The sequence below is a fragment of the Terrapene carolina genome, unplaced genomic scaffold (genome assembly GCF_002925995.2).
Source record: "Terrapene carolina triunguis isolate 2854851 unplaced genomic scaffold, T_m_triunguis-2.0 Scaffold66, whole genome shotgun sequence".
NCBI classification, from domain to species: domain Eukaryota; kingdom Metazoa; phylum Chordata; order Testudines; family Emydidae; genus Terrapene; species Terrapene triunguis.
This window is the reverse complement of record NW_020664417.1, coordinates 36,701,748-36,721,100: the sequence shown is the minus strand read 5'-3', so window position 1 is coordinate 36,721,100 and position 19,353 is coordinate 36,701,748. Positions and strand designations below refer to the sequence as shown.

The 19,353-nt window shown below is 40.2% G+C and overlaps 1 protein-coding gene across 6 annotated transcripts in view; it reads right to left on the bottom strand.

Annotated features, from left to right (window-relative positions):
• CEP44 (centrosomal protein 44) overlaps positions 1 to 16,339 on the bottom strand; it is a 35,067-nt gene extending 18,728 nt beyond the window's left edge. For 4 of the 6 annotated variants that reach the window (XR_003899759.1, XM_029910598.1, XM_029910600.1 and 1 more), the window contains exons 1-4: positions 16,179 to 16,339; positions 7,655 to 7,805; positions 3,041 to 3,187; positions 1,025 to 1,135 (exon numbers count right to left, since the gene is read on the bottom strand). Coding sequence is in view for 5 of the 6 variants with exons in the window: in XM_029910598.1 (XP_029766458.1) it covers positions 1,025 to 1,135; positions 3,041 to 3,187; positions 7,655 to 7,805; positions 16,179 to 16,267 (498 nt within the window). In the remaining variant the exon portion in view is untranslated. The remainder of the gene's footprint in view (positions 1 to 1,024; positions 1,136 to 3,040; positions 3,188 to 7,654; positions 7,806 to 16,178) is intronic. The other 2 variants (XM_029910599.1, XM_029910602.1) reach the window with 1 other exon arrangement.
• Positions 16,340 to 19,353: the final 3,014 nt, after the last annotated feature.

Here is a 19,353-nt window from a genome sequence, read left to right as displayed (position 1 = left end):
TGACCAAAAGCCGGAATGAAAAGGATCTAGAACACTGGCAGCTGAAAGGTAGAATTGTAAACTTCTCTGCTAGCTTCTCAATTAGCATGCTTTAAAAAGGGAGGTAACCAATGGTCAATGGTTGATACTCGGAACTCTGCAAATCAATGGTTTCTTCAATGCTGGTTGATTAATGCATATTTTAGTGTGGCTGACAGATTCCTCTCTTCAAAGGAGCTGTGGACTATCTGTCCATAGGAGTCCCACGTGTTCCCCATTCTACTTTATCATACAGAAAGGGTAGGGTCAGGTGGTAAGTCTTGCCAGAAGCAGGTAATCTTTGTGACGAGGACAGATTTTAACAGCAAGTGATGCTATGTTCTGGCATTGAGTAGAGACTGTCCGGATTTACTAAACAATTACAGTTCTGTAAAGTTCTGGAGGGTGTAACTTTGCTGCCTCTATGGCAAACAATAAGAGTAAAACTTATTTGACTCCCTCACAGTATAACAGTAGCAGAGGTTAGTAGATCAAACATATTATACTGAGAAATGTGTTATGAAGAGACATTTCCAGATTTTGGCAGAATATCAAAAAGTATTTCTGATAACAGATTATTGTAGTATTACGTATGGTCAGATTGGAAAGAATTCAAACTACATTCATAGCCCAAATTCTACCCACCAGCAATAGATTATGCATGTCTTCATATTATGTTTGTCCCTCTCCTTTCTTGCATATTTGGTCACCAATGAAACAGTAAATTTATAATGATACTTTAAATACCATCATTAGACTTCAGTGTGAACTGAAGCAGAGCACATTTCTCAGAGCCACTCTTTGCATCTGTTTGCATCTTGTTTTTACACTTATCTTCACAACTAAAGTTTTTGTTTATTTTAAATGGAAGCTTACATTCTAGGAAGGTACTGGCTTGCTGAACAACTGCAGATCAGCCCTACTCTGATTTGTTAATATCACCAGGGTCAAAGAACTTTAAACTGTACACATAAAAAAGCAAACAATTTTCTTTCTAGTTTCATACCTGCTGAGAAATCACAGTCCTGCAAATAACAGGATCAGCAAGAAGTTTCTCACAATTTGCCTGTGACTCAGATTTTAAAGACCTGTTTTTTTTTCTTGTTTGAGATTTAGCCTTCAAAATAAACAAAAAATCCACATTAGCAATGTCATTTCCCCCCCTAAAATAAACTGTTAAAAATGATCACTATATGATCCGATTGTACATCATACATATGAAACAGATTTGGATTTTTTCATTATAAAATATTAACCAAAAATAGAAAAATATGAAATTAAGAATGCCAATAGTGTCTCAAACAAACACTTGAAAGTGAATCTAATATATATACATTCTCAAATCACATTTTGCACATACGAGGTTGGGTCTAGCCTGGTCATGGATATAAAAGAAAAAATATTTGTAAGGTATTTAACACTTAATTTTTTTAAAAAAATTATAGGAAAATATATCCTTATAGTAATAAGGGTCACAAGTTACAAATGCATATAATAGAACTTCTTAACACTAGTGTTACGTGCAATGATTATCTATATCAGGAGTGGCCAAACTTACTGATCCTCTGAGCCACATGCGATAATCTTCAGAAGTTCGAGAGCTGGGCGTGCCTGCCGGGGTTCAGGGCTTCAGCCCTGCAGAATTCCTGCTCTGCGGCAGGGCTAGGGAATTCTGCCCTGGGGAAGGCATCTGCCAGGGCTTCTGCCCCAAGTCCTGGCAGGTGCTTCCAGCGAGGCTGAAGCCCTGAGACCCTTCCTTCCCCTTGGGCAGAAGCCTCGAGCTCTCCCCCGGCCCCAGTCTGGTAGGCGGAGAATGGGGTGGGGGGACACGGAGGGCTCCGTGAGCTGCACTTTAACTGCGAGCCGCGGTTTGACCACCCCAATCTACATCCTACAAGTTCGTATGAGATAGGAATGTTTCAAATTTCTTTTCTGAAAGGAACTTGCCCATACACCCAGTATCAACTGATGTGTTAGATTTCTTACCTGCCCTAATACTAAATCAATATATATTAAGATCTATATATGAATAAGACCCAAACTGTGTATTGTGAAATCCAACTAAAACTCACATACAAGTAGTAAGAATATATAGACACACAATTTGTTGCAGATGCTTGGACTTAAAAGTTTGTTTTGTTTGTTTCTGAACACTATACTGTTAGGTGTCACACTTTTCAGAAAATTAAAAAAAAAAAAAAGTTAAAAACTCCAAATGAGCAGATGTTCAATTTTTGTTCCTATCTACCTTAAGTTGTTCCAGAAGTACAATGAACTATTTTGCAATGATATTCTCACTAAATCCAAAAGCGTAACAGAGTACATGAAACTTACTGTTAATAGGCGTGAATTTGTTATCTTTGCTTGAAATTTTGTCTGTTCACTACAAAATGTTAGTATGTCTACGTCAGTGGTTCTGAAACTGGGTCGCGACCCGATTTTAATGGGGTTGCCAGGGCTGGCGTTAGACTTGCTGGAGCCCCATCTCCTGGGGCTGAAGCCCGAGACCCACCGTGTGGGGCTGAAGCCAAAGCCTGAAGGCTTCAGTCTTGGGCGGTGGGGCTCAGGTTACAGTCTCTCCACCCCCACCACCCAGGGCTGAAGCCCTTTGGCTATGTCGTGTCCCCCCCCCCCACACACACACACACACACACTGAGGGCAGCGGGGCTTGAGCGGGCTCAGGCTTCAGTCCCCCCTCCTGGAGTCATATAATAATTTTTGTTGTCAGAAGGGGGTCGCGGTGCAATGAAGTTTGAGAACCCCTGGTCTAGGTCCTTTGGCTAGCAGCAAGTGCAGAATCACTTAAATATCTGATATATCCTCTATATTGGGAGAGTACACACTGAATTTGTAAGGGGATGGACTCTGATTTAGGGTTTTTACCCCCCTATTCTAACTTCAGTGATCCTTATTGTAGTTCTTTTTCTAGTTAGATCAACATTTGAACTGAAATATGTTACAAAATATAGTTAATCTTTCTCTCAAATACTGTAAATCATATCTGAAGTACCAGATCAGTACCTTATTCATATTACTTAATTCCTTATGCTTTTTCATCACAGCACTGATAACGTCACAAACAATCTGTATTTTCCTTTCTGCAAAGCCACACTGGAGAAACTGCTGTTTTGTTAAAACTGGTTTGTATTGAAACTGATCTCGAAGTAGCTGCAAGAGAGTAAAACTTTATTAGTTTCCCAAACCTCTGTATATTCTCTGTTCTGTAGAAACTATATTTTTGTTATTATTTTTGCACAACTGTCCCTTTTGCCCCCTTAGCTTTGCCAGTGATGGAAAAGGCCTAAAGATTTAAATAAAATCAAGGACGTGCATTTAATCTTGCATTTAACCATGTCAGCTATTTGCTAATTGGCTCACTTGGCTTACAAGTATATGCAGCTGTTTCCCCATATATCCCCAAGGCATTTAGTGCAGTGGGTCAAGGGATGTACCTTGTTCTCCCTTCAAAATGACAAATGTATCCGCAACAGATGTCTCTTGTATCCCCTTCCCCAAAATAATATATGTATTCTGTGTAACCTGTTATCTATAGGTCAGCATAATGACGCAAAGGGAATGAAGGCTAAGTTGTTTGTTACTGCTTATAAAAAGGGCCGATTGCGGCCATGAAAGGTGTCTCTCTCCTCTGGCATGAGCCGAGTGGAGCACCCTCTCAGCTGACTGACTAATAAAGAACCTGGTACCCATCTTCATGTCTCTCCGTGCCTCCTTGGTGTAATTAGGTAAGCTCCGGGGGGAAACGGGCCCTATTTGGCCAACACCAGTGAATCTTTTCACATGTTGGTCTTTGTATATATTCTAAACTGCCCCCATAACTGGAACTCCCATCATATGCCAATCTACCAGGCACTCTTAAATCAAATCACTCCTTTAAAAAACAAAAGCAAATACAAATACCAAACTTAATACGTGTCTAAACAACTAAGCAAGTTTGGAAAAAAGTTTTGGAAAGTTCCAGAAATATGAATGCACAGTAAAAACAGTTTTGTTTGTTTCAGCTCTAGAAAGAATCATAAAATCATAGAAGTGAAGGGCTGGAAGAGACTTCAATCGGTCACCAAATCCAGCCCCCTGCACTGAGGCAGAACCAAGTAAACCTAGACCATCCATGACAGGTGTTTGTCCAGTCTGTTTTAAAAAAGTCTCCAATGATGGGGATTCCACAACTTCCCATACAAACCTATTATAGCGCTTAAATACTCTTGTAGTTAGAAAACATACAGAATCATAGATACAAAGTGTAGTGTCATGTAGTGAAGTGCATTGCTATAATAAAAAGCAGAATTTCACAAAAACTTTAAAAAATTGAGAAAAGGTGTATTTATATGAACCTCTTTGGATTAAATATAATGCTCTACAAAAGTCAAATATTTTTATTCTTAATCTATTGATATCAGTATGATGTTTATTTCAACAATAACTGGCACTTACAGGAATATGAGAATTGAAACCATATTTTTACTTAATGTTAAAATGGGCAGCACATCTCTACCCAACTAAAAACCTACATTTGAGTATTTCCCCCTCACAACAAAAAAACACCAACCCCTCCACCCCCCCCCCAAAAAAGCAAACAAAAAACCAAAAAACCTACACCTTTGTAAAGTGTCTTAACTAAGATGGCACCACACACCTACTTTTAACCCAGGCATACAACATATTTATAAGGTAATTTAAGGATAATTACATACGCTGTACCAGTGAAAAACCTATACTGCAGTCTGTATATAACAAGCAGAAGTCCCTGTAAGTTTTCATATTTATGTTTAAAATGTGATGACTTAAAATTTGGATGGTTTAAAACTACATAACTATCTATAAAGAAACTTTCGCAAAGAAATAACTTGACAAATTAGTCTATTCAATTCCGGGGGGAGAGGGGGGAACCTTGTAAAAACAGCTGATAATTTAATTCAGTTTGAATCAAGATCTAAAGGTTAGAAATCTTGGATATTCATTAAAGCAGAACATTATGAACACAAACTTGATGGGAAGATTTTTGTGTACAATCTTTAGATTAAATTGAAACACACATGAACCAACCAGCTAGCAACAAATTACATTAAAATATTTATTACCTAACCATATCAGACAAGGTTAAAAATTAATAACTGTTGTTCAGATTTTATTTCAATTTTAAAAGAATAAAAATATAAAAAGACGATGCATTTACAGCCTTAACACCCTAGCTCTCAGGGTACATCTGCACTGCAGCTGAAAGCATGTTTTCAGCACAGGTAGACAGACACATACTAGCTCTGCTCAAGCAAGCATCCTAAAAATAGCAGTGTGGCAGCAGCATGGGCAGCAGCTTGGGCTAGCCACCCGAGTACTGCTACTTTTAGTGTGCTAACCTGCTGTCTACCTGCACAAGGAAGCATGGTCCCAGCTGCAGTATAGAGACACCCTCAGTTAGTAACACCAGAAGCATTAAGCAATCAATCCGAAAAGACCCGGCCAGGCACCTATAAAAAAAGCTCCTTTTCATCCCTTCATAATGCAAGGAGTATATCCTCAACACCCTCCAAAAGCCAGAGGAAAGCCCATAGGATTACCCCAAATCAAGCTATTTTGGACCAAGGTGAGGGAGCAAGTTCCAGAGCCCTGGACACCACACAAAATGTCTCGCCCACAATCCCCCCCTCTTTTTATAAGTTGGAATCCCACTTGTGCACCACAGCTGACTGCAGCTATGGCAGTATGCCACTGGGAAAAAAGGGATTCCCCAGATATGCAGATTGCAGGCCATTTAGGACTTTAGAGATCATAGCCAACACCTTAAACTAACTGGAAACCAGACAGACAGCAATGAACTGGTGTCACATGCTCCTAATAAGATGTTCAGCTCAATACTGAGCCACTATTGCGTTCTGCACCAGCTTCAGCCTACAAACTCTTTTAAGGTATAGCACCAAGTACAGTCTATTGCAAAAGTCTAATCTTACAGTAACAGACGTGGGTAACAGTGGCAAGGTCTGTATTCAAAAGGAAAATTCATAACCTCCTAGTCAGAACCAGATTGTAAAAAGTTGACTGGTTTAGTGCTATAGAATCACCTCACTGCAACTATGGGGAGGGAGGGTGTCCAAAATCATCCTTTGTTGCAAACCTAGGTAACTCATGGCAGACACTCTTTCAAGCAAGAAAACCGATATTACATCCGCCCTCTCCTCCAACTGCTTCCTACAGCCCAACATCATCTTCTCATGCTTGACTGTGCTGAGCTTTAGCCAGCTCACTTTCATTTAATTAGCATGTAAGAGTGAAATGTGTTTTTATATATAAAATAGCAAGTCTAAAATATTCCTTATGTTATTGTAACCTACAGTACACAGTTTTTCCTACGTAATGTATTCTCTAACTCCGGTCACAGAGTTTGGCATTATTCCCTCTACTCAATACTCACCATGAGAATTGAGATAAAACAATTTTAAGTAGCAAATTGTAATTTCTCCAATTGTTATAAACTAGATCAATAGTAAAATAATCAGGATACAATGCAAGTAATTCTTAGATTTTTAAATCTAATGTATCTTTAATATTAGGATTGTATAGAATTTTTAATAGTCTTGATGAGATTACTGTGCAAGTATCAAAAAGATCAAATTTGCATGTACCTTAGTTATAGACACCAGTGTGAAAGGCACATCATAGGAACAACTCAAGAACAGTTGTTTGCAAAATGAACACTTAGAATTGGTTTTAATTTCCTCAGTGGCAATAAAGCACACTCTCAGTCAACTTTAGGCTGCATAATACATTGTACAATGAATGTTTCAGGTAAGCTTACATATCTACAGTCTGTTGATTTAAGATGTCATTTAATAGAAAATTATGACACAGTATTTTTTAATAACTTGACATTGATTAGGCTTCTGGTATGTTGATACCATAGCTTCTCATTCTGACCACTTATGTCTCATTGTTATTCTATCAATCTGCCTGTACCTATTTGTTGTCTCTTGTCTTACACTTTGGTGTAAGCTCTTTGGGGCAGGGACTGTCTTTTTGTTCTCTGTCTGTACAGCATCCAGCACAATGAGGTCCTAGTCCATGACTGGCGGTCTTAGCAACTACAATAATACAAACAATAATAGTATCAACTAAAGAGTAAAGTTGAGCTAATATCAACCTTCACTGTTTTCATTAAGTTATAAATCAAAATTTGGACCGCCACATACTGGTCATGGCTCCTCTGAAATCTTGACTCTAGACACCAAGCAGAAGACACTTTGAATATGCTTTACAAATCAACCCAGCTAAATTTACTCACAGACTCAGAGACTTAAAGGTCAGAAGGGACCATTATGATCTTCTAGTCTGACCTCCTGCACAACGCAGGCCACAGAATCTCACCCACCCACTCCTGTAACAAACCCCTGACCTATGTCTGAGCTACTGAAGTCCTCAACTTGTGGTTTAAAGAATTCAAGGTGCAGAGAATCCTCCAGCAAGTGACCCGTGCCCCAAACCTCTTGTGCAGGAGTTACCAAATGATTGTGTCACCAATATTACAATTTCAAAATTATTCTATTACCCAGCAGAGACGCATATTAAATGTTTGGCAGGATAATTATCAGATACATAAAACTCAATGAACATAAAGTTAGATACCTTATAGATAGCTTCAATAAAACGCAAATCGCTTTTAGCCGTGAGCTCTACATCAGATTCCACCAAAAGTTCTGCTATGTAAGTTGAGAAGGACGTGAAGGAATAACTGATGATGGGTAAAAACGCAGCTGGATCACCCTTTACAAAACTGCTGGGGGGAAAAAGGATAAGTATTTTGCACAGTAAATGGAAGTAAATAATCAGCAATCAGTATAAACCAGTGGTGTCAAACATACAGCCTGTAAGGTATATCTGTATGGCCCACAAGATGTATCAAAATTGTGTAGAAGCACAGCTTCCTTCTCCCCTCCCGCCCCCACCCTTTTTAAATAAGTTTCTAGCCCTCTTGGCTTCAGAAATAAAAACATAGTTCACATTTAGAAGGTCACCTGATTCAGTGAAATTTGCCTGAGTCTGAAGGCAGCCTGAAATTGACTCACACTCCTCTCCCTATGAATCACACTGGAGTGTCAACTCTAAAATGATACAATGATACTTCACTGTCAACATTAAAGTATCTTACTATTAATCATTTTAGCAGATGGAATGCAGAAACAGGTGGGAGTGAAGCACACTGGGTCTGAAACTGGAAGTTGCTGAACAGAAGGAAATGCAGAGACAACTGAGGGCTCACAAAGACAGAAGGAGGAAGGATGGAAAAGAAAAAAGAAAAAAAAGGCAGAAATAACAGTGGCCCAAATGGGAGCAGATCTTGTCATTGAGCAGTAAATGTGACAATAATGCACTGAACAAAATAGCCAAATGTTTAGTTACAACATAATGGCCATATCATTGTCTTGATTTCTCTACAAACTTCCTAAGGACATCAGCAGACATTCCACTATGCACTGAAGGGAGTATATAATACTAAATTTATAGCCCAGCCCCTGAGTAATTGAATAGGAAGTTTAAAGCACTCTTCTATATGAGACAGAACCCTGGTATAAACAACATTTTAATAGAGAGAGTGCGATTTTTATTCACTCTGCAAAAAGACAATTCCTGAAAATAATAGATCTAAAAAAACCCTCAACATTATAAAATGGAAATTCAAGGCACATACTATGCAATTTATTTCATAAGCCATATTAATTCCTCATAGAAAAAGACACTCATATACAGTGTTCTCAGCCCAGTGTTTAGTAGAGTGTAAATTACCATTTTTACCTGACCTTGACTACTGACACTTTTACCCAATTTATTTGCTTTTTCAGCACCTATTCCCATTTTCCACCAAACCAATCCAAATATGCAAAACACACACACACACACACACACACACACAGAACTGGTGTTGCGCATGTTGGGACAAAGTATAGATCTTAAATTAACAAAAGTCTGAACTACGTTCCATGATTTTACTGCCACACTTTATACAGCTAACACAATGAACAGTGAAAACTTCCTGTGCAAACAGATTTTGGGTAGAAATCTAGACCTACCATTTAAATACTGGAAAAGAAAAGAAAGACGGTACTCAGCAACTGAAATATAGTCCTTCACCCTTACCTAAACTCAGCCTTTGTATCTGGGATTAGTATTGTAATAAGTGTTTTATAGTGTCTCTGAATGTTTATTTATTTTTATTTTTTGTTTTGTGTCTTTATGTCATTCCAGTTCTTTGTTGCTAATCCAATGAAGCCAGATTTCCACCGAGACTGTGAAAACACTTTGCCCTGAATCTCACTGATGTGTATCTTTTGCTGTTATCTCTTAGCAGGATTACACTTCAGATAATAGGGGTCTGGTAAATTTTTCAAGCTCTGCTTAACAGCCGTATTTAGAACTGCATTTCGTTATTCGGTTTTTATATTTTTTGCAGCTTCAGCAGACCACAAAGTCTAGAGGCAGATGCACAGACATCTTATACTCTCTCTCTCTCTCGTTGGAGTCCTTTTGTGGATGAGCAGGATGCCAAAGGCAATGAATTAATGAAGCCCTATTATCTGCACTGTGTAACTGGAATACCCTCCTCCCTAAAATTAAAGAAAGTTACTACTGCAGTGACAAAGATAAAAGCAGAATGCAATAACCGAATATCATAGTGAGACTAACATGAATTGCCTTCAGTTTCATGAAAGAATTACTTTAATCAAGAATTCTACTACTTGCAATACCCAAAACGCTGTTATGTGGGTAACAAAGTGTTCAAAAAGCACTATTCCTTCATCTGTACTGTAAAGGCCAGTCTTATTGAAGTCATATGCACTCAGCCTGAATACTGACGGAATTTAAGACTTTTCAGATGGGATTATGGCCACAAAGAGGCATAAACACTTGCAAATACTGACCTATTTATTAAAACAAGCCTAAATTCTCTTTTACTTTCCATTTTCTTATTTAGTCCATCCACCAATCTTGAGATCTAATAATTCAAAGAACCTATCTAGCTACAATGCCTTTGTTACAATTTTCAGGCTTCTATTAAAAAATGGTTACTTACACCTCTACCCCAATATAACGCTGTCCTCGGGAGCCAAAAATATCTTACCGCGTTATAGGTGAAACCGCGTTATATTGAACTTGCTTTGATCTACCGAGTGCGCAGCCCCGCCCCCCGGAATGCTGCTTTACCGCGTTATATCTGAATTCGTGTTATATTGGATCAAGTTATATCGGGGTAGAGGTGTACCTTAGATAAACTGTGTCTTTTGAAGATTTGTTGCCCACAGAACAGCATACACATGAGATTGGATTCTTTAGGCCACATCTATGCCCTAGAAGTGTGCATTCATCCATTCAAGGACATAAAAGGCAGTTAGCCCAACCATCCCTCAGATTCCTTTACCAATACACAAACTTGGAGGAGCAGGAATTCTGTAATAACCAGAAAGGAAGGTAGGTCAAGGAATCCAGGTGGACAATGCATCTCGAAGAACCTGTCTTGAAGCTACAGTAACCCTTCAAGTGATTGTCCACATGGATTCCACTCTGGGTGACTAACAAGCAGTTGTCTATTTGCTTGGAGGTAGGTAGAAGGAGTCCTACTTAAACAATGATTGTGGGACAGCCCTACCAAAGTAGGCATCTGAAGGGACTTTGTTCCTTCTGTCTGCATACTTGGGTGTGGCTGGAGTCTGCCAAAGATCTTCTGCAGTCTCCAACAATTCCTCATTTGTCAGCATTGCTAGCCTGCCAGGTGTGGAAGAGTGCAAGCTCTCCAGAAGCTTATCATATTTCTCTTGTACCACTTCCAGAAATATCTCCAGAGTCTTTGCCATATGCCTGATGAGGTCCCGGAACTCCTTGAAGTTATCCAATGAGGATTTACTGCCTCCTTGGGGAAGGATGAGGAAACTAAAGCAAGGAAAAGTTGTTCCTTCCCTTGTAGATGTTGTTCCATATCATTTTCCTCCTCATGTCTCTGTATTTGAGGCTGCACTAGCTGGCCTGCCTAGGTTGGTCTATACTGCCTCTTTGGGAAGGGCAGTCTAACTTTAGAAAGGGCAGAAATTACAGGCTTATGAGAATATGACTGCACATGCACAGGTACCCAGTAGGGCCAAGGCTGATAAGGGTATAGATGCTGGGATGGGGGTACCAAGATGTTCCCTGTGAGTCCCAGGTTGCTTCCTGATTATATTGTGCTACCCAAGAGGGAGAGGGTGGCTATGTAGGAGATGACTCCCTACTGAGTCTCAATGAGGACGAAGAGAAGGAGTATACTTCTTTCCAAAGGGGGTGGGGTGGGAAGGCCATCCTTTCAGGAGTGCTCTAGCTCTGCTGTATTTTCCCAAATTGGGCAGGGGATGATGTTTGTACTAGAGATACCTCCTTCATCTGCTGTACTGATGACTCACATTAACTGGTGGCTTAGCTATCAGCATCCTCACTGACACGGTTATTAATCCTACAGTTAGATCACTCTGTACTTTACTCATACTCTGTACTCATATGCGCTTTAGGTGCTAGTACAGATGGTACCTGCACACCAGGTACCAAGGGGCCAATGATGGAGCAAGGGCAGTCCACATGTTTCGTCGGTACTGAAGATACACGTTTAACACTCAGTACCAAGGCACCAGATGGACTTATGTCAGGCCTCTGGACTACCCTTTAACTGTTGAGCCAAAGATGAGCAGGTATCTGACTTGCTCGTGTCTGACTTGGTAGGCACTGGAGAGGATAACTTATGCCTCAGCTTATATCTGATGCTAGAATGGAGGCAGACGACCGAGGCCTCTTAGTCAACAGTGTGCAAGTTCAGGGTGAAATATTGGCCCACTGGGGTGCTCATGGAGAGGGACTGATTGGAGAACTGAGGTCTCACTACATCCTTCTTTTTGGCATCTGTGGAGGCTGACATAGAGCATTACATGAGGAATGATTTTAAGAGCTTTCTCAAGCTTTCTGAATCCACTTAGAGAAGTGATATATGAAATATTAGAGAGACAATGTGGGTGAGGTAATATCTTTTATTGAACCAGCTTCTCAGGAATATGTATGGAACATATTCCTCACCTAGGCAAACAAAGGCATCTAGAGTACCTGTTAAGTGGTGTTGAAATTTCTCTTGAGAGAGTCAAGTTTTAAACTCCAGGGATTTCACTTCTTCCATATTGCGAGAGCCCGTGTGTGTGTGCGCGCGTGCGCACTGCAGGGGTTAAGGCAGGCCCTAAAACCTAAATATCTGACTAAACAAATGTATTTTTGCCAACAGGAAAAAGATTAAAATGAACTAGTTAACACTAACACTGAATACAGAGAAGTAACTGGACACTGCACGGTTTCTGTCTTGCTGCCACGGATGGTAAGAAAGAAACAAGGGACGGTTGGGCTTGCTCTGCTCTTTATACCCTGTTTCTGGAGGGTGGGAGAGGAGCACAGGCAAGGACATATAGAACACAGGTGCAGACCCAAACACACACTGCAGGTCATAAGAATCTGATCTCATGTGCACGGGCCATATGCACACCAAGAATGGAATCCATGAAGATGTGGACAATAACTCAAAGAAGAACATTGACATACACCATCTTTTCTACACTAACATTGTTTTCAATCTCCCTGCATAGCCATATAAATCTTTTTATTACCCCTACACCTTTATCAATAGGCATTCTGTATATTAACATATCTATTAGAAGATATACATTTTAACTGACATTTACTCTCCATTATTGAAGAACTAAAACTTCAAAGGGATTAAACAACATTTTTGCTTTATTGAGCCACTTAAGTTTATGGAACTGGTTAATGTACTAAGATTATTTATAAAGCCAGTCCTCTGTTTCCAGAAAAATGTACTGCTTTTTCCTCTTGTACAAAATTCATAAACATGATTATAAATGAAAGAATTGCATTAGCTTTAAGATCAATTTAAATGAAAAACTCCAGCTGAACTTTCCTTAAGCCAAATGTGAAATATTCACTATAAACAACTTCAGTGACATGCTATTGCTTCCACAGCACAGTGGAAGAAGTGTATTTTTTTTTTTGCAAAGGTCCAACTTTAATCAAGGCACTACAGGAAAAACTAGTAAAAAGTGGATCAAATTATGTCACCAAGTATGCCAAAATCTCCCTCTCTTGCATTTGTGCATGCACCTTTGGGGATTTTTGGATAATATTTAAGTTTTGCATGTTACACTTTCCATAATAGTCATACTGTTACCCTGGACCTCTAGAATTCTGTTGCACTTAAGCGCCTAACTCTGCAGCAAGCATAAGTAAACTATGGCTTATTTTTTAGCTTTTGCAATAGTGTCTCATTTATTCAACCAAGTATATAGCACATCTGCAGTCCAGTAGCTTAGGATCCACCTTCCCTTGTAACAAGCTGTTGTTTTTTCCATTTACTGACTCCTGTGGAGATACTGTGCCCAGGAGTCACATAGACACTAACATTATACTCTTGCGCACAAGTACTTTCCCAAGTGAAACTGAAAAGGAACATACATGAAATGTGCCTGTTCAGTTTCACACTGCAGGGGGTGTTGCTTGGGAAATGCTTGTGTACAGAAGCTCTAAGCTAACCAAATGCCTGTTCTGAGGCTGGCAAGACACCAAATAGTGGGAGAAGAGAAAAAGACAGCTTTGGGAGGTAGGAAAGAGAATAAAAATCAGGCCCCAAGAACTTTTCCCCTAGCTTTCTTACTCCATACAATAGCTCAGAGAACCGTCATAAAAGTTAGTTAAAATGCTCCTCCTCCCTGTTCCACAAGTTATAGAATACTGAAAAGGGGATATCAAAGTCAAATTACATTAGTGAAATAACTTAAAATCCATATTTGGCTCTGGATTTGGACAATATATCATATTACAGAATTCTTGCACCCTCACTGCGAAGCTGGTATTTAATGGTTACAAAATTATAGTGTTTATGCCTGCTGTTTACATGGTTACATGGACCTTGTCATCAGTCCTAAACTGGATATGTATTTCCAAGTCACCTGTGATGTTAAAGCATTGCTAAAGAGAGAAAAGGACTGTAGCGGGGCAGTTACCCCACTCCGGAGAGAAAAGGCTAAGCTGATTGGGGAAGCAACCACAGCTGGCCCTATAAAAGGGCTGTGAGTCAGGAGCTAAGTCAGTCTCTCTCTAGCTGTAGAGAGAGAAGGACCTGGCTGCCTGGGAGAGAAGGGGACCTGAGTAGAGTAGTGCTGGGGAAAGGCAAGAGGAGCTGGGAGCGCCAGCCTGGTAACTCCCCAGGCTGCAGGCCCTGTGCAAGGCCTAGAGAGGTGTAGCCTGGGGTTAGGCAAAGGCAGCAGGTCCAAAACCCCCTTGCCAGTGATGAGTGGTTTACAGACTGCAGTCTGCCCCAGTGAGCGGGGGCTAGATGATGACCGGAAGTAGCCACTGAGGCAAGGTGGGTGTAGAGGGTGGGGGTTCCCCTGGGAGGGGAGATCCAGAGCTGGGGTACTGTGGAGGGCAGAACTCCAGGGAAAGGGGTCCAGGAGGGACACAGAGCCAGCGGCAGGCGAGACAGTGGCCTGCAGAGGGCGTTCTGAAGCTGGTGAAGAGCTAATTTCCAGAACAACCAGCAGGAGGCGCCGCGCCGGCAAGTCATTGCTTCGCTACAAGGACAAATAACTTTATCAGTAACAAACTGAGTGAAGTATATCTTGATTTGCAACTACTGACACAAATGACTGGTGATACCAAGGAAAACTGAATGTGCAATAACTGTTGTATTAAATACTGAATATTTTCATTATGACATTGTACATTCAACAGATTATTAAAAATACTGAATCTATTCACTAGGGAGAAGAGTAACTTATTTGTGCAAATGAGGCAAATCATCTCAGGCTGTACCTGTAATAACATTTTGTGTGAAATCTCTCAGCACTTCAGCTGCACTTGGGGTAGTGCTACAGTAGAAAATGCACAAGCATTTTATCACTGTGTAATCTGACCCTGCTCAGGTCTAGATGACAATGTGGGAAGAACTGCAGTGCTTTCTCTTAGTACTGAACTACTACTAACGAGAGTGCTAGTATAGAGCGAGCAGTGCCACTTCTTATCACTACCTCTCTGTACTTGCACTGAGAAGAGGGCAGTGGTAAAAATACCAGTGTCTTTCTACCTTAGTGCTCTCACTGTTACCAACACTGGTGAAGCTGCACTATTGATAGATTTCCCATAAGAAATATGTAAATAATACCTAGTTGTAAAGTATCCTGCCTCCAACATAGGCCCCTATCTTAATGCTTCAGAGAAAAGTGAAACCCACAGAAGTGTCCCAAGTCAATTGTGAAATGCTGAACAGCTGCAAAGGGTGATATTAGTATCTATACGTATGTCTACAGTTCAATAAAACACCTGCAGCTGAACCGGGTAACAGACTTTAAGGCCAGAAGGGATTGTCATGCTCATCTAGTCTGACCTCCTGCACATTGTAGGCCACAGCATCTCACCCACCCACTCCTGTAAGCAGGTCTGTAACCTCTGGCTGAGTTACTGAAGTTCTCAAATCTTCATTCAAAGATTTCAAGTTACACAGAATCCACCACTTACTCTAGTTCAAACAGCAAGGGACCTGTTCCTCACACTGCAGAGAAAGGCAAAAAAAAAAAACCCATCAGTGTCTCTGCCAATCCGACCTGGGGGAAAATTCCTTCCCAAATATGGCAGCCGGTATACCCTGACCATATGGGCAAAACCCACCAGCCAGACACCTGGGAAAAATTCTCGGTAGTAACTCTGAGTCCTGCCCCTTCAATGTCTCATCTCTGGCTGTTGAAGATATTTGCTAATAAAAGTCATGACTGTCTACAATGGCAAATGGCCTAATCTCAACCCAGAAACATCAGTATTCTATCAGTTTTGTCAACAGGAATAACCTATTTCTTAGTGCGCACACTCAAAATTTGACACTATATAATTAAATGATTTAGAATGTGTATTCAATCTGACTAGGTATCTACCATACCCTGCCATTAGCACACACATGCACAGATCATAATTTCTATATTGACTCTGTGGTGGAATTTCTATTAACAATTACCAGAACTGTTTACATTCTTGTGGTCATCATGATGTATAAGCACAAGTTCATTCAAAATATCTAATTGCCTCTTACCCTGTGTAATCCACATCTCTAGCATAGTTTAACAAGCGAAGTCCTTGTTCTAGCTTGCGTAAACTTCCTTTTAAGTCTCCGGTTGCCATTATTTCACACACTATTCTTCTTTTAGATTTTGGGACAAGTTTAATACAGGATATTCTCTTTCTTAAAAAGAAAAAAACAGACATGACAATTATAAACTGCAATAGGATTACCAGTGAAGTCCATGTTTTTTTTCCCCCGAGACTCTGTCTTATTTCTGACATTCTATAACATTTCCCAATATGCTATTAAGCCAAGGTACCGCACAAATTAATGTCTGTGTACTTCCTCATTCAAACTAAAAAGCATGGAATATATAGGTCAGTCAGTAAACTAGAATTATTACTGCTAGAAAGGGAAATCAGAGTTCAAATTCCATAGTTGGGTTATTGCTTCCTAAATAGCTTGCTCAGGTGGAACAAAGACCTGTGTTTTACTCAATGTCAGGTAGTCGTATCATTATGGTCTGAAGACAGCTCTATACAACCAGCTTATGGGATCTGGATGAATCTTTATTTCAAGGAAACAAAGGCAAGAGTATTATAAGGGGAAGTGTGTAAAGCAAAAAACACTATATGAAAGCTTATATAAATGCTGCATAAGCCCTGAAAAAGCATACTTAACTGTAATAAAAATACAAAAAGGTGTTGCAGACACCAGTTCTGTGGCCATTAGGGGATGGAGTTTACACTCAGTTTGGGGAAATATGTAGAAAGGCAGAGAAAGAAACTATGTGAACAAAAAAAATCTTTTGCATGAATGTCTCAAGTCTTACTTTAACTTAGAGATATTTTTCCCTTAAGGTTTAAAGAAAATCCAACCATTTAAGTTATGAATGTGTCTTTAAAAAAAACAAACAAAACCAAACCTCCAGTGTTTTCCGTGCTCTGAAGACTATTCTGATGCCTTTTCACAATCTGATAAATTCAGAACAATTAAGACTAAAATCTTCAGACTTGACATGTCTGTAGTACACAGTGAGGAATATGCACTATACTATCATAAATTTTGGGGGAAATAGTAAAGTTAGCTCTAAACTAGCCCTAGTGGGGGAAAATATCTTTTGCATTAAGACCAGTGTAGGTATTAAACAGACCATAATCAATTCTGTAGCAACTCAAGACCAAATACTTTAAAAAAAAAAAAAAAGAAAATTACTGACCCGTGTAACAAGCAGTTCATCCACAAAATAAATTGCTATTCATGCAGCACGTCAACCTTTCTAGCATATTTTGGATACTGGTATATATCAATCAGGAGAGTCCAACTGACACAAAACACATCTGCATGACAATAAAAAGACTACCCTGATTTGTAGCAAGGCTTGTATTCCATCTCAGGATGAGTCTACACTGCAGTTAAAAACCCATAGTTGGACCACGCCAGCTATCACAGGCTTAGGCTATGGGGCTGTTTAGTCATGGTGTAAATGTTTGGGCTTGGGCTGCAGGCCAGGCTCTGGGACCCTGTGAGGTCAGACCCTTGAGACAATTGTTGATCTACCTTCATTACCCTAGTGGAGACATGAAGGGCATTTTGAGGAGAAACACGAGTGCTGCTGACAGATATTCCATAGGAATATGCCCCAGCCATGAGATTTGTTTTTTAAACAATCAGAGGTGCCCATTCCAGGAGAGGACCATATCCACTTTGGATCAATTCACTAGCCCTGACCTATTGTGCAACATTTTACAGAATTTTACAAAACAGAACAAGTTTTCACAGATACTTGTTTTTGCACAAGTTTCCCATTCAGGTCCAGTAACATCCATGCATAGAAACTCTGATAATTCCAATTTGTATCCCAAAGGGAAAAAATTCTTACTAATCTAATTCTCTTTCTTGACCCCACCCACACCCCCTTTTTTTTCTCCTCCTTCTTCTTTTGGGGGATTGTCCCAGAGGAAGAACTAGGCTTGTGACAACCTGAAAGTGTCTCAAATATCCTGGGGGTAAATATCCTGTCTTTTCCTCCTGGTCCTTGGGTTCCAACACCAACAGCTGACCCTCCTTCCAGGTGGAGGAACAGAAGTTCTCCTGTCTTTTTCTTTCCCTCCTATAGATCTCCTAAGATTCAAGATATTAGGCTCCCATGATTCTGATGAAGAGACAGAAGATCCTATGGCAAGATTTAGGTTTGTGTTTTCTGGCCACCCAAGCCTTGGCCAGTTTCTCATTGCCAGTCTGACTCCAATAAAGAGATTTGGAACACCAGGAAAGATATGCCAGCTTCTTCCTGATTTTGAGAGGAAAGTGGGGAATCTCTCTCCTTTCTGATGGGCTCCCTTTTCTTCTTTCCTTCCAGCTATATGGGTATTCAAGAAAAGGAAGAAAAATCTGTGGGTCTCATTGGAAGAGCTACCTGAAAAAGGTGGACACACTTCTCCTTTTTGATTTAGTCTCTATTTCCTTGAAAGGGTCACTCCACAACACCATGGAGAGGTTCAGAGTAGGTGTTTTTTCACTGGTTGTGTTGGAGGAACAGAACTGCCCTGGCCCCTGAAAGTACATCCTATAGATTGGTAACCTTCAACCAAGGAGGACTTTGAAAAATTCAGTTAAGGAGGGCCTTCTTTGAAATTAGGCCAAACCACTGGAGAAGAGGAAGCAGGAATGAGCTAAATGAATAAACAGATAGGCCCTTTAATGCCATCCTATTGCTTTTGCTGGGTCCAAACTGTTTCTAAGTCCATCCCTTCACAGCTGGGATTTGGAAAGCAGGTTGGGGGGACCATGAGGGATTATAGTCAGCAGCAGCAACTTGCTGATGCGAGTATGGATGGTTCTGCAACATTCCAAACTGGCACAGCTGTTTTGTGCACCTTTCAGCAATTCTCCACCTTAGAAGACTGCTCTGAGTGCACTTTGCTCCACTGTAGCCTGATCAAAAGGGGGCTTGGGCAATATCTGGATAGTTGAGCCTCAGAAGATAGGCCTGGCTTACTCACCACAGAAAGTGGGATATCTCCATCTACACATTCCATAAAGGAAGAATGGGAGATAAAGATCTTTCCTTGTTGTTTGTCCGCCACATTTGCACTCTCAGCAGTGCTGCAGGGACAGTAATTGCTGCAAAGCCTCAACAAGAGCAGGACTAGGAGCAAAAAAAAAAAAAAAAAAAAAAAAAAAAAAAAAAAAAAAAAAAAAA